The sequence below is a fragment of the Triticum aestivum genome, chromosome 7B (genome assembly GCF_018294505.1).
Source record: "Triticum aestivum cultivar Chinese Spring chromosome 7B, IWGSC CS RefSeq v2.1, whole genome shotgun sequence".
Lineage (NCBI taxonomy): Eukaryota > Viridiplantae > Streptophyta > Magnoliopsida > Poales > Poaceae > Triticum > Triticum aestivum.
The window spans coordinates 379,713,744-379,729,658 of NC_057813.1; the positions used below are offsets into that span (position 1 = coordinate 379,713,744).

At 45.2% G+C, this 15,915-nt stretch overlaps 1 protein-coding gene across 1 annotated transcript; it reads right to left on the minus strand.

Annotated features, from left to right (window-relative positions):
• Nucleotides 1–209: 209 nt before the first annotated feature.
• On the minus strand, nucleotides 210–3,431 carry LOC123160483 (putative F-box/LRR-repeat protein 23). The gene is made up of 2 exons (XM_044578295.1): nucleotides 2,946–3,431; nucleotides 210–1,351 (listed from the first exon to the last, which is right to left on the minus strand). Exons 1-2 carry the CDS (start codon nucleotides 3,302–3,304, stop codon nucleotides 670–672), a joined length of 1,041 nt encoding a protein of 346 aa, XP_044434230.1. The 5' UTR covers nucleotides 3,305–3,431; the 3' UTR covers nucleotides 210–669.
• Nucleotides 3,432–15,915: the final 12,484 nt, after the last annotated feature.

Genomic DNA, 15,915 nt, shown 5'->3' on the forward strand with positions numbered 1-15,915 from the left:
AAGAACTGTACTGCAAAATCTGTTTCTTTTCGTGCATATCTGAAACAATGCTAGGATAGTGTTTTCCCTACCTCTCGCCAAATCATGCTCAACAACTTCAACTAGGGCTGGAGTTGAAGAACTAAGAACACAGAACACAGAAACGATCGGTACGCATCACATACACAAGGTACGCATCACATAGCTGGAGTTGAAGAACTAAGAACACAGAACACAGAAACGATCGGTACGCATCACATACACAAGGTACGCATCACATACACAAGTACTCCCTCTGTTCCTAAATATTTGTCTTTTTAAAAATTTCAAATAGACTACCACATACAGATAGACATATTTTAGAGTATAGATTGTTAAAATCTCTATAAAGACAAATATTTAGGAACGGGGGAGTATTAACCAAATCAATAGGCTGATGACTACCACATAACATAGTGTTTAGCCGTACAGCTAATAACAGACTCCAGCGAAACTGCAAGGTACTACTAACGCCGTACTTGTGAACCACGCATGTTTGCAAGATTGTGTGACCAACATGAAACATTACTTGTACTGATCTTCTAGCAAAAGGGGGCACATGAACAGGAGCAGCGAATGACTAGGGAACACTAGTGCTCAGCAAAAAGGCATTAATATCCAAGCACTTTTATCACAACATCCAGATGAAGCTCATTTCATGAGCGCACGCATAGCCCTGAGAACCATCCTGTCTTCTTCATCAAGGTCATCCTCGTAGACGCCATTAAGGTAGCGGGAAGGATCACAGTAGTCATCGTAGTCCTCAGAGTCCAGATCATAGTCAAAACCATACTCCATATCATCAGCATCAGTGTCATCTTCACCTTGGGAGTCATTGCGGTAACGTGACCACGTAGGTTCCTGAACCTGAAACTCGTAGCCAGCAGTTGAGTCATGTGGAAGCCTCACCGTATTTATCCTGGCACACTTTGCTCGCAGGGTGTCGTCCATGTTGACGTTGAAGCAATGACGAATGTCAAGGGACTCCAGGTGCTGGCAGTTGTCCAGGATGGCTGTCAGTCCTTCGTTGGTGAGGTTGTTGCCAAAGAGCTGCAGAGAGCGTAGCTCATGCATAGTTGCAACCCCCAGGGCTTCATCGTCCTTATTGTAGCCACTGGCTTCAAAATCAAAGAATGAATGCTTGCTCTGTCTGAAGCGCTTCAGCTGCGGGCATGCTTTGCCAACAACCCCAAACACACCACCCTCACCCACATTTGAACACAATGAAAGCTCAAGCTCCTCAAGCAAAGGGAACTTCTCTATCGCAACTGTGAAACCTTCGTTAGAAACATCATAGCAAGAAATGAGTCGAAGACTTTTGAGAGATGGTGCCCTGCAAATATAGAACTTGGGTTTCAGTAACCAATAATAGGCCAGGCAAAAGAAGAAGAAGAAAACAGCATTAGCACACAACATAGAACAACCAGAATCCATTATTGTTTCTATGGACTGATGTAGGTAAATCATTGGGGCAGTTTAGGCGGTGACTGCATAGCATCAACTGTCCAGAATTTAGAGCGGTATTGCGAGATTTCACTTAAATAACTAATAATTGCTAGATTTGACATGAGAAACATTTCAGGGACGATAACCAGCTGGGCGACCTATAATTGCATGTTGCAACATCATAATACATCCTACAGTCATTGCATATGAGTTCAACTGAAACAATTCAAACTATCTTCAGTAGCATTATTTTGCCTGTTAATGCTCCATAATCCTAAAAGGTTATTTCGAATGGTGTTTGTTTGAAACAAGAACACCGACACAATCACCTATGTCTTGGGCAACTAATATGTCAGGGACTTGGCTGCTGACTGACAAGTTTTTGTTGGGAAAGCACGGTCCATTCTTTCTGGACGAAGGGTGGCAGCAAAAGGAATATATTCATGTGCATATTTGCAAGGCGCAGCTTATTACTACTTATAGATAAGTACGATCAGCAATCACCCAAGCATGTGCCTAAATCATGGTTCAAGGGAAATTAAGCAGAGTAAGACCTTAGGCAATATGAAGGACATCCAGTGACTTAATATATTCAGTGACATACCCATGAGATCACAACCGACTATTCGCTAAGTGACATTCCATAATATAATTGCATGGAAGTTCTTAGTGCTCCATAGTTGCCACTAGCTACCATATTTTCCCTTGTCAGGAAAGAATGACAAATTGTAAACAGTTGCAGACAAAAGAACAGAACAAATTACCCAATGTAATAGCTGCAATAATCACCCTTATGCACTTTGTTTGTATCGGTAGGTCAGATGAAATTCTTAAATTAGGAGGAATCGCCACTCATCCAAAATTTTGTGTAAGTCACAACAAATGTACAGTACAATTAAGTGATAAGATGCCAAGGCATCAAATCAGAACTACAATTATGCGCCATTTTTAGGAGGATCCGATGAGAGCGTCCTGTGTGTGTGTGCACCTGTATGTTCACCATGTAAATACTACTGAAGTTACCCTTACTCAGATGTGCTACAAATCTAAGGCCTTCTTTGGTTCACAGGATAGGGATATCATAGGAATAGGAAAACCAGATGACATGCATCTCAATTCCTATAGGGAAAGAGATATCATTTGATGCACAGGATAGGAATTTTTCCATCAAGTCAAGGCTAAATTATTTTTTCCTTTGAAATGTGAAGGTCTGGTTCCTACCCTACATACGAATAGGAATCCATTCCTACAAACCAAAGGTCTCCAAAGGAACATTTTCCTACAAAATTCGTGTCCTTTAATATTCTTCCAAAATTCCTGTAAACCTAAGGAGGCCTAAGACTATGTTGTTTGCTAGCCCTCTCCCAAAAACACAATTTAGAAGCACCAATTTCATTTCTACGAAATTCTTACGCAGAATTCAGCACATGTAAACGAGAAGTAAGCCTAAAATTGAGGATCGTGGGGGATCAAAATCTCACTGGTCGCCGAGGTAGAGGAGGAAGTCGTCGTCGCCGGCGTACTCGCCCCAGAAGGCCTCGCACTGCCCCTTGCTGCGGCGTACGGCGGCCTGCGCCATCCCGTGGAGGTTGAGCTGGTAGAAGAGGTCGGCGTGGAAGCGCATGTCGATGCGGCGCCACAGCTCGGGTTCGTCGCGCGCGGCGCGGCGCCAGGAGCGGCACACCTGGCCGGCCCCCATCAGGATCTCGATGTGGTCGAGCTTGTGGAGAATGGCCGAGATCGCGACCATCGGCAGCTCTGCCCAGGTCCTTGTCGAACAGCGCTGTCGGCGGCGGGTGCCTCGACGGCCGCGGCGGCGGCGACCAGAGGACGAGGGCATCGCGCGGCCGGGTTGGAAGGGTTAGGGTTAGGGTTTGGGGAAGAAGGCGCGGGAATGGAGGGTTTTCCGACTTTCGTTCTTTCTAAATGGCTAAGCCATGCGTTGCCCGGCACCGAATTAAACGTCGAGATGCAAATGTTTTTTTTAACAATGCTGGTGCGTTGCTATGGAATATAAATACGAATATGGTGTTCATAGGAATGAGTGGCTACACCATATATAAGCGTCTGCGTTTGTATTGTATTTTTTTTTACTAAATTATATCTGTGATTTACCTTATAGTTTGATAAGAAGGTTGGTAAGTAAATTAAAGTGATTTTTTTTAAAAAGTAAGTAAATTAAGGTGATTGACATATGGGGAAGGTAGGGTTAAATATGACGTGCAGAAAAGAAACGACTGGATGGAGAAAAATCGATGAAGGGATGTAATGGGAGGAAGGGAACCGTTGACGAATAGTACTGTTTGGTAGGAAGAGAATACTACTTATTTTTTAAAAATAATATATATATATCAACATTTTTTTCTCAAGTTAAGAGCGATTCCATTTCAATGGAACGATATAACAATACAAAATGATCTAGGCCCTGTTTGGTTCATAAGTCCTAGGACTTTTTTAGTCCCAACTTATAAGTTTCAAGTCCCTAAAAAGGCCCTACCTGTTTGGTTCCTGGGACTTATAAGTCCCTATAAGACCATATTACAACTATAAGTCCATATAAGTTCCTCCTTAAGAGTCTTATTTTATAAGTCCTAAATGTTCACTTTAAGTCCCTATAAATACCTCTTGTTTGGTTTAGATGAGACTTATAGGGACTTTTTTAAGTCCCTAAACTAATAAGTCCCTGGAACAAACACCTTCCTAAATCCAACCCGCATGGAAAAAATCCTAAAAACAGGGGGTTTTGTTTGGTTGGCTGATGAGGTCCAATCAGACCTGTGCGGTGTAAAAAAATTTAGACATATTGTAGGCTAGTTTGCATGTATTTCAATATACTTTTTTGCGAATCACCCTGTGGCTGCATGGTTAGAGGGATTGTAATATCCCAGCCCATCAGTTTTCAAGTTCTGGTGCTCGCATATATTTTGGGATTTATTTTAGAAATTTCGGCGATGCGCATTCAGTGGGAGGAGACGTTTCCGTCGACGACGAAGTGCCTACGGTGACTTCATAAATTTCAAGATGATATGTCGGCTCAGTCTTTCGGAGGTGCTCATAGAATATGATGTGCGTGTGTGCATTCATAGGGGTGAGTGTATGCGTGTGTATATGAGCGCTTGCGTCTATATTGTGTTAAAAACAACTTTTTAATAGGATAGTGCACATGCGCTGCAACGGAATATAAATACTCTAGTATGTTACCTTGTGATTTATCTACCCATATTATCCGATTGTGTAAATGAATTTTTATCAAATTTTACCTGTGATTTATCTTATATTTTGATGAAAAGTTTGATGAGTAAATTAAAGTGAAATTGGTTCAAAGATAAGTAAATTAAGGTGATTAATTATGATACCGGGAAAGTTGGACGATGGGTGGTGGAAAGAAAAGTGACATGAAACATTACATTTTTTTAACTAATACTTCCTCCGTTCAGAATTACTCATCCAATAAATAAATGTATATAGATGTATTTTAGTTATAGATACATCTATTTTTGTGACAAGTAATTCCGAACGGAAGGAGTATAAGTAAAGTAGGGATTAGAGGGGTGGACCCCATTTCATTTCATTGATGATAGGAAAACCGATAAAACTATATAAACATATGTAGATGATCCAAACCCGTGCACCCAACCACAACATCATGTAAAAAATCCCAAACCAGTCACCAATTCACCATATAGGGCTCCCACCAGGATAGACAAATTGATCACCACAGATAATAATGAGCAACAATCAAAAAAGTAACTACAAAAGCGGTATCTACAACACTAGGGGGGGGGGGGGTAGAAATGACAAAACTACCCTTATTTTCGTCATTGGCACCCATTCTCTTTTTTTGTCAAAAGAAAAACCATTTCTACGTCAACTAGCAGCGTTGCCACGACATGAAGTGTTTGCCGTCCTTCGCCTCTTTGCAGTCCATCCCATTAAGAGACCCGACAGGAGATTTGAAAAAACAATTAGGGGGATACATGATAAAACTAGTATAATTTCTGACTTTCCATAAAGTCCACATTATTGCCGCAACACCCACGACAACTACCTGTGTATGATTCTTGAAGAACCCTCAATCCAACCACTAAAATATTTAATCCTGTGGGGACACTGTTAATTCCCATAACACTCTTTACCACACCCCATACAAAATTTGCTACTATTTTTAAGAATACACAAATCTTGCGTATCTTTTTCATTCACATGAGGATTTAGAATGAGTACAGATAAGGATACAATAACGCAAGAAGGCATGAACATAAACCCTGGAGCATAGGACAATGGATGCTTGGCCCGAACAAAGAAAACTACACAGCTAGACCACCAAGCCCCAAACCAGAGAGGCAGACCGAACTAGCAAGACATACAACATCACCAAAAACCAACACCAGGGACACCACGAGCGAACAAGATAGTGCCTTCAAGAAGGAAAACGACGTCACACCACCGCTGCCATCCGGTCCGGAGAACCAGACATAGGGTTTTCCTTGAGCTCGAAGAGCGGCATCTGTGACATGTCGCAACATGTAGCTTTGAAAAAAGTTCATAGAAGTTGAAAAGAGTTTGTGGATTTGAGAAAAAGTTCATGAATTTAAGAAAATGTTCACAAATTTGAAAAGCTCGCGGATTTACGAAAAAGTTCATGATTTAAAAATAGTTTGCAAATTTAAAAAGAAAGAAAATGAAAAAGAAAGAAAATGAAAAAGAAAGAGAAAAAACAGAAGAAAACAGGCCAAATAAGAACCGAAAAAAGAAACTAAACAAGCTCACGTTGGTTAGTGTTATATTTGAAGAAGAAAAATAAAGATAACTAGACACAACAAGAAAGTAGTTTAGTTGGCTACCACGTTTGTACTCAACGTACAAGTGATGGGTTCAAATCTTGTCGGGCATTCATTTTTTGAAAAGCATACAGGTGCTTGGTTCAAATCTCGTCGGGCATTTTTTTGAAGACCTTGCAGAAGAACAATAAAAAATAAATAAAAAATGATTTTTTGTGCCAAAAATTGACAAGTGTTTCAAGAGCTTGCAAAATTTCATCATGAAATCACATTTGTGGAGGTCATGACAAAAAAACAAAATCAATGCTCCAAAATACTTTCAAAAGTAGCATTTTGAGAGTATCATTTTTTTTGCCACGCCTTCCAAGTGTGTGATTCCATGACGAATCTTTTTTCCCAGCGATGCAGGAGGACTTTTTTTGATGAAGGGCACTTTTATTATCTCAAAATGTAGCATCAAGCAGGTACAAAACATTATGAGTAACACTCGGCCTCTGCATAATTAGGATGCACACAACCAAATACCTAAAGTCTGACAAAAGGAAAGGAAAAAACTGACAAATCGATGACAGTAGAATCACATAGATCGATATTATGCCTATGTCAAAAGGGGTGATGGACCGATCTGAAGATTATGATGCCACCCATGTTGGGTAAAAACCTTCGTAGCCACTTGCTCCAACCGCGTACACACCGCCCTGAACAACAGTTGGTACTCCGCTCGTTGTAGCGTAAACCATGTATGAAGCGAGTGCGTACAACAGAAAATAACCTGCAAAGGAGAAGCATTTTTGGAATTAAAAAGCAAATCATTTCAACATAGCCAAAGCGACCATAGTAAGGCATACGTTCCCACCCTTATTAGCATTTTGAACCTATTTGGAATACCGTCCAACCAATGACCAAAAATATTGACGACACTTGTGGGAGGATACAAATTTGATGCTATTTGGATGTCTGGCCACGTAGAACGTGCAAACTTGCATTGGAAAAGCAGGTGTTTGATTGTCTCTTCATGAGTACAAAAACAACACTTCTTACTCCCTGGCCAGTTGCGTCGTACGAGATTGTCTTTGGTTAGAACAGATCCCCCTACGAAGATACCACATGAAGATTTTAACTTTTAATGGAATCTTTGACTTTCAGATTTTCTTCTTGTTACTCACTAGTACCTCAGAATGCCTGAGCACATGTTACATATAGCCTACTATGAAAGACCCCGGTGTAGTAAGGTTTCAGCAAAACACATCCCAACCTTGTGCCAAATTGAGCAAATCCAGACGGGATAAAATATTATGCCATGACATAAGTCGGGGGACTATCAAATCCCGCCTAAACGAAATATTGGGCGGGGATTAACTGAGCACTTGCGCAATAGTTTTATTCTTATCGTGAGCAATGTTTTACAAGGCTGGATATTGTTCTTAGAGACTAGCATTTGCTTAGCCAGATGTCTTCCCCAAAAAGAATCTCCGACCTATCCTTTATCGTGAAAGACCCAAAGCAAAAGAGATGTTTCTTTGTTGCCATTAGGTCAACCCCAAAGTGCGAGTCACCAGGTTTCCTATATGCGTGAGTGATAACCCACAAGTATAGGGGATCGCAACAGTTTTCGAGGGTAGAGTATCCAACCCAAATTTATTGATTCGACACAAGGGGAGCCAAAGAATATTCTCAAGTATTAGCAGCTGAGTTGTCTATTCAACCACACCTGGAAACTTAGTATCTGCAGCAAAGTGTTTAGTAGCAAAGTAATATGATAGTGGTGGCAACGGTAACAAAAGTAAAGACACCAAAAGTAATGTTTTTGGTATTTTGTAGTGATTGTAATAATAGCAACGGAAAAGTAAATAAGCGAGAACCAGTATATGGAAAACTCGTAGGCACCGGATTAGTGATGGATAATTATGCCGGATGCGGTTCGTCATATAACAGTCATAACATAGGGTGACACAGAACTAGCTCCAATTCATCAATGTAATGTAGGCATGTATTTCATATATAGTCATACGTGCTTATGGAAAATAACTTGCATGACATCTTTTGTCCTACCCTCCCGTGGCAGCGGGGTCCTATTGGAAACTAAGGGATATTAAGGCCTCCTTTTAATAGAGAATCGGAACAATGCATTAGCACATAGTGAATACATGAACTCCTCAAACTATGGTCATCACCGGGAGTGGTCCCGATTATTGTCACTTCGGGGTTGCCGGATCATAACACATAGTAGGTGACTATAGACTTGCAAGATAGGATCAAGAACGCACATATATTCATGAAAACATAATAGGTTCAGATCTGGAATCATGGCACTCGGGCCCTAGTGACAAGCATTAAGCATAGCAAAGTCATAGTAACATCAATCTCAGAACATAGTGGATACTAGGGATCAAACCCTAACAAAACTGACTCGATTACATGATAAATCTCATCCAACCCATCACCGTCCAACAAGCCTACGATGGAATTACTCACGCACGGCGGTGAGCATCATGAAATTGGTGATGGAGGATGGTTGATGATGACGACAGCGACGAATCCCCCTCTCCGGAGCCCCGAACGGACTCCAGATCAGCCCTCCCGAGAGAGATTAGGGCTTGGCGGCGGCTCCGTATTGTAAAACGCGATGATTTCTTCTCTCTGATTTTTTTCTCCCCGAAAGCCAATATATGGAGTTGGAGTTGGCGTCGGAGGGCCACCAGGGGGCCCACGAGGTAGGGGGGCGTGCCCAGGAGGGGGGGCACCCTCGTGGACAGGGTGTGGGCCCCCTGGTCTTCATCTTTGGTGAGGATTTTTTATTATTTTTTCTAAGATGTTCCGTGGAGTTTCAGGTCATTCCGAGAACTTTTATTTTCTGCACATAAAACAACATCATGGCAATTCTGCTGAAAACATCGTCAGTCCGGGTTAGTTCCATTCAAATCATACAAGTTAGAGTCCAAAACAAGGGCAAAAGTGTTTGGAAAAGTAGATACGACGGAGACGTATCAACTCCCCCAAGCTTAAACCCTTGTTTGTCCTCAAGCAATTCAGTTGACAAACTGAAAGAGAAAAAGAAAAACTTTTACAAACTCTGTTTGCTCTTGTTGTTGTAACATGAAAAGCCAACATTCAAGTTTCAGCAAATATTATGAACTAACCATACTAACAATAACACATATGTCTCACAATTACTCATATCAATAGCATAATCAGCTAGCGAGCTATAATAACAAAACTCGGATGTCAACACTTTCTCAAAATAATCATAACATGATATAACAAAATGGTATCTCGCTAGCCCTTTCTGAGACCGCAAAACATAAATGCAGAGCACCTTTAAAGATCAAGGACTGACTAAACATTGTAATTCATGGTAAAAGAGATCCAGTCAAGTAATACCCAATATAAACCAATAATAATGAATGCAAATGATAGTGTGCTCTCCAGCGGGTGCTTTTTTTTTTAGGGAAAAGGCCATAGCCCGACTTTATAAATAAAGCCACACGGCAACGTCACAGATCCAAACAAGAAAGAAGCCAACTAGTGAAACATCGCAGTGCAGTACACCGAGCAAATAGTTTTGGACCAGCAAACGAAGAGGGGATACAGGCAACCTGCCATACACGGCGCGTAGGCCGGAAGGGAGAAGGTAGAACCAAACTACGCAAACAGCGCCACCCAGATTAGACAACGGGGTCCAGCCCGGAGATGTGGGATGCCGAAGCCCGGATTTTGGCGATGAGCAAGTCCAGGGCATCCCGATCTTCATCCTTAGTCAATGATCTCCACCGCTGCAATAGTATACATGATTTGAAAAGAACGTCAGCAGGCTTAGACGGGAAGATATGTTCAATAGTAAATTTGTTCCTAATAGTCCAAAGAGCCCATCATAAGGCTCCCAGGCCAACCCAGAACACCCTCTTGGTAACCCCAACCAAAACTTTGGCTAGGTTTCGAAGATCGGAGAATGAGGAAGGGTTCCAAGAAACCTGTAGCCAAGATCTGACACAACTCCAAACCAACTTAGCCAGCACGCAATTGAAAAAATGTGATCCGAATTCTCCAAGGCACCACAAAGATGGCAGAACTCCGAGCCTGGCCCATTGCGCTTTTTAATCTGGTCAGCCGCCGGGAGGCGGCCAAGAAAGGCTTGCCAAAGGAAAATTTTAATCTTAGGAGGGACTTTGGACTTCCAAACACAAGAAAATCTGCTCGAAAGGGTACCACCGATAAGCCTAGAGTACAACGACTTAACCGAAAATCTGCCAGAGGCCGAATGAGGCCAAACCACAGTGTCAGACGTCTCCGAGAGCACGGGGAAGAGGGCAGAGAGACTTTGCCAGTCTTCCAACTCTTCAGGAGATAGGGACCGACGAAAAGCCAGATCCCAGTTATTAGCCGCCACCTCCGCGATGGAGATATCAGGAGTAGGGCAATACGAAAACAAAACCGGAAAACTAAGAGCTAGGGGGGCATCCCCAAACCACCAGTCCAACCAGAAACGGATTGCCGTCCCATTACCAATGGTAAATTTAACATGTTCCAGGAAGGTAGGCCTGACTTTGACAAGGGATTTCCAGAATTGAGACCCGCGACGAGCGGTGGCAAACATCGGGCTAGAGTGTGGGAAGTATTTAGCCTTAAGAATCGAAAACCAAGGGGAATCGGCCCCACTAGTCATAATTTTCCACCACCACTTGATAAGCAAACATTTGTTCATCACCTGAGTATTAATAATGCCTAACCCCCCAAGGTTTTTAGGCTTACACATATATTGCCACTTGACCAGCCTATATTTCCGTTTATTATCCGCGGAATTCCAATAAAAGGCTCCCCTATGTTTGTCGAAGCCAGCATGCACGCCCGCCGAAAGAAGATAGAAGCCCATAAGAAACATAGGAGAGAGGATAAGCAGGAGTTAATTAGAGCAACTTTGGCAGCATTGGTATTGTATCTCCCCCTCCAGGGGAGCACCCTATTTCCCACTTTAGCAACCGCCGGAGCAAAGTCCTTAGCATGGAGCAAGGAAGGAGAAATAGGGAGGCCTAGATATTTAAAGGGGAAGGAACCCAAGGAGCAGTTAAGAAGCCTGGCCACCCGCAAGGCTTCCGCATCATCAACACCCGTCACTAGGACCTCACTTTTAGAGAAATTAATCTTAAGACCCGATACAGCTTCGAAACAAAGTAGGATGAATTTAAGGTTGGCAATACAAGTGCCGTCTAGCTCCACCAAGATAATTGTGTCATCAGCATATTGCAAGTGGGATACCCCCTCCGGTAGTAGATGGGAGACCACTGGAGAGATGTGACCACAACGGGCCGCCCTAGTGAGCATGCACGAAAAGGCATCGGCCACAAAATTAAAGAGAACAGGGGAGGCAGGATCCCCTTGGCGGAGGCCCCTGCCATTGGCGAAGAAGTTGCTAATGAACCCATTTACAGAAACGACAGTATGACCACGCGAGACCAACTGCATAACACGATGAACATAAGCTCCGTCGAAGCCTTTAGCATGCAGGACCTGTCTGAGGAAGGTCCAGCTAACCGAGTCATAAGCTTTCTCAAAATCTAACTTAAGGATAATCGCTTTAGATCTCCGAGAGTGAAGGTCGTGAACAATCTCGTGCAAAGATAAGATACCATCTAGAATGAAACGACCTTTGATGAAAGCAGATTGGAAGGGGCTAATAACTCTATGCGCAACCTGCGACAATCGGTTCGCAAAACCCTTAGCCAGAAATTTGGCGAAGTTATTAATCAATGCAATAGGACTGAATTGAGAGATTACATCGGCACCCTTAACCTTGGGAATCAGGGAGATCACAGCGTAATTCAGGCGGGCGATATCGACAGTACCAAGACAGAAACCCTGGATGACCTTACAAACCAGCTGTTTCAACTGAGGCCAGAATTTCCGAAAGAAAGAAATAGAGAAGCCGTCTGGCCCAGAGGCAGCATTAGGGTTAGAGGAATTAACTACATCCCAGATTTCCTGATCAGAAAGAGGGATCATCAAGGAGGCATTCTCCTCGGGCGAGATTTTAAGTCCTATGTTCCAAAGGGAAGGGGAGATGGAGAGGCCCGATTGAGGCTTAGCCCCTAACAGCGAAGAGAAGAAGTCCACCACATGAGCCATAATAGCAGACTGATCCGAAGATCGCACACCATTAATCATCAGGCTGTTGATACCACAGCGCCTTCTCCTACCGTTCGCGATCGCAAAGAAATAGGCCGTGGGGGAATCACCTTTTAGAGTCCAGTTGAGAGTGCCCCATTGGCGCCAATATACCTCAGCTTGGTGGTGCAACTGCATTAAGGCAGCCTCAAGGTTATATCGAACCGCCCATCCATCATCAGAAAGCCCAATAGAGTCGGCCGCACGATCAAGAGAAGAGATCTGATCCTCAAGGAATGATTTGGTACGACGATCCTCCGCCGCACGGTTACGAGACCAGCCTCTAAGGAATTTACGAAGGTTGTAGGAGCACGAGTGCCAATCATCCAGAGGCCCAAAAGAGCGAGAGTTGGAGGAAAGAAGGAGGGATATCTTCGAGGCCACCATCTCGATAAAATCATCAACAGACAGCCAAGAGGCATCAAATTGAAATCTAGTCGGAGGCCTAAGGCTCATAGAGCCATCGTCAAGAATTAAGGGAGTATGATCAGATCCAACTATGCATTTGGCGCCGAGGGAGGCCCTAGGGAACATGGAATCCCACCTGGGACATATGAAGACTCTATCAAGCACCGATCTAATAGGGTTAGCCTGATGATTGGACCAGGTATAGCGGGCACCGCCCCGGGGAAGCTCACGAATCGCGTTGACACTGATAAAGTCGTTAAAGGCATTAGCTAGAGGCCAAGAGAAGATATTGTTACTTTTATCAGAAGGACACCGCAGAAGATTAAAGTCTCCCCCGATAACCATCGGGAGAGTGCAGGATTCGATCTTCAAAGAAAGCTCATTAAGAAATAGAGGAGACAAAGAATGATCCGCAGGCCCATAAACAACGAGAAACTCATAGAGAGTATTCATAGATTTATGACAAAGAACAGAACTAGCCCAAAAGATCCCATGATCAAATGCAACAAAATCGAAAATATCTTTATTAGAGCCTACCAAGATCCCACTAGAGTGACCCGAAGCAGGTAAAAAGTTCCAATTGAATCTGTCCATGCCCACGATAGCAGAGAGGTCATTAGGGGAAAAAGCTTCCTTCAAAGTTTCAACCAACCCCACAAATTCAATAGAACTAGAGCGGATCAGATCTTTGAGTTGGTCGCGGCGCCCCCTAGCACCGAACCCTCTAATATTCCAGAATAATGCCCTCATTTATAAGATAAATTCTTGATGCGAAGACTCGACCTGCTAGGAGCCGCGCAGGATTTAACTCGTTTATTAGTGCCCCTCCTAGACAAGCTGGATTGGGGCTGGCCACAACCAGCACCCGTTCCCTTATCCTGACAGCTACTAGAAACCCCAACCCGAGAAGCAACGGCCTCTTTGGCTTTAGCTATGGCCGCCTGAGCCATCTCGTTAGCCCGAATGATAGCAAGAAGAGAACTAGGAGACCCAACAGAAGTATCAACCACCACACCCACGTCCGACATAATATTTAAAAGATGATCATCCGAAAGAGAAGGTAAAACCAACCGAACCGGAGAAGAAACAGAAGTGGGGACGGGGAAAGTACCTGGGGGAGGGAGATCCTTCGCCGCAGCCCGATTCTCAACCCGCTCCATGATAGAACCACCCGAATTCGCCACCCGCCTGCCTTTGCAAGCCGTGGACGCAGGAGACCAAATAGCAGGCGTCCACGCAGCAGGATAGGCCGGGAGAGGGCCCGAACAAGACATAGATCCCATGTCCTTGTCGAGACGGTGGCAAACCCCCATCATGGATTGCTTTGAGCCAGACGAATTTCTGCTTTTAGCCCAGAATTTGCGCACTGAGGATTTTTTCTTCCGGAGGGACTAGGATCCCACCATGTCGCGGGCAGGGGAGGCAGGGAGATCCTCAATTCCCGAGCAAGTGGGGGAGAGCTATCGGGCCGGAAGGTTGGAGCAAGCACCAGACACGGGGGTAGCTGACATTGGAGGGTGCTTCATCGTATCATCACCAGCATCAGAGACTATCGGGGCAGCAGAAGGGATCACCACATCCTCGCGGGCGCAATACCAGAGGGAGCTTGGGAATGAAACAGCTCATGTTCAGATTCAGCCAAACCATTCCATTCAGATTGGGTAAAGCGAAGGTTAGATCCATTGCTCTGATTAGGGCCACCCAAAGATCCATCCCCCTCCTTATCATGCTTGTCCGAAGGGTTAGAAGGGGGAGGAGGGGGAGATGGAGCCTGAAAAGCAGCCGTCCCCTCCACCCGCACCCGAAGTCTGATACCATTGGGAGAGGGGAAGATATAAATCGAGCCATGCACCCGTTTGGGATCCACACACCAAATCTTCATCCTTGCAGGGCCAACCTTGTTCAGAGAATCCTCATCCACCTCCATGGGCTTCCCAATCAAAACCTCAAAAGCCAAGAGAAAGGCAGTCGAACAAAGACCAGCAGGCAAATCATCAATCAGCACCCAAACTTGGGAGAGGGGGCCAACTGCCGTACCATTGCAAGACGCCGCTTTGACAGAAACCACCAATTGGTTGAGTGGCAAAGTGAAACTCGTACACGAGGCAATCATCCGCAAACACTCTTTGGAAGGAAACACCACCGAAAACTCATAATCAAAAATCTGCACCACTTGCCAGTCCCACCCAGCCTCATCCCAAATGCGGAGCCCTTCCAGAAGAGTTTGGGGCGAAATCTTTTGATCCTTCACCGTGACAATCGCAGCATTGGACAGAGCGGGAGCCATCTCTAGGATAGGCAGGTCACTGTCGAAGGCGAAGAAGGCGCAGCCGGGGAGGCCCGAGCCGAACTGAAGGACCAAGGGAGGCTTCGGCCTATTCATGCAGTTGACCGTGAGGTGACCATTAGAGCGACAGATCAAGAAGAATGGAGGGTTGGAGCAGCGAGATTGGAAATGGCTAGGCCTGTGGTAGGCGAAGCAAGTGAGCACAGAGGGGTTGCTTTGGGAAGCGGAGGAAGGGTGGGATTGCGGAAGAGACGAAGGAGGGGGAAGAAGCCCATCACGCATCCCCGAAGAGGGAGGCGCCCCAGAGGCCGGGCCGGGCGGCCGACGCGCCGGCCCTGCGAAGGACCGGGGCGGTGGGCGAGATCCAGCACCGACCCCAGCCGGGCGAGGAGGAGGAGGGAAACGTGTCGGAGCAGACGAACCACGCCCTACGCCCGAAGCAGGCAAGGAGGCAGATGAAGAGGAAACCCCACCACCAGAGGCTGCCGCCGCCTCCCACGAGTCCAGCGCTGGAGAGAGGGAGGGGCCAGATCCAGATCCCTGCAGACCAGATCCAGGCACGCACTCCCTCTCCGAGCGCTGCAACCACTTCGGACCCGAAGCCCAGGCCGCGCGGTCACGAGCCACCTGCTCGCGTGCCGCCTGCTCCGCCTCCAGCTTGGAGCGGAGCGAAGCCTCGAGCTCCAGATCCACCGCGGAGGCAGGGGAGTCCTCACGACGGCGCTTGCTGCCCGAGACCGCCTCGCAGGAAGAGCCCTGCAACTTATCCATGGTGAGAACCGCAGCGAAAGGAAGGAGAAGGGGTGGAGGAGGGCT

What these genes read in the sequence shown, in the direction of transcription:
- LOC123160483 (XM_044578295.1), bottom strand. Translation starts at nt 3,304, where the DNA reads ATGCCCTCGTCCTCTGGTCGCCGCCGCCGCGGCCGTCGAGGCACCCGC. An exon ending in CTCCTCTACCTCGGCGACCA is followed by an intron (nt 1,352 to 2,945) that starts GTGAGATTTTGA and finishes CTATATTTGCAG; the next exon opens with GGCACCATCTCTCAAAAGTC.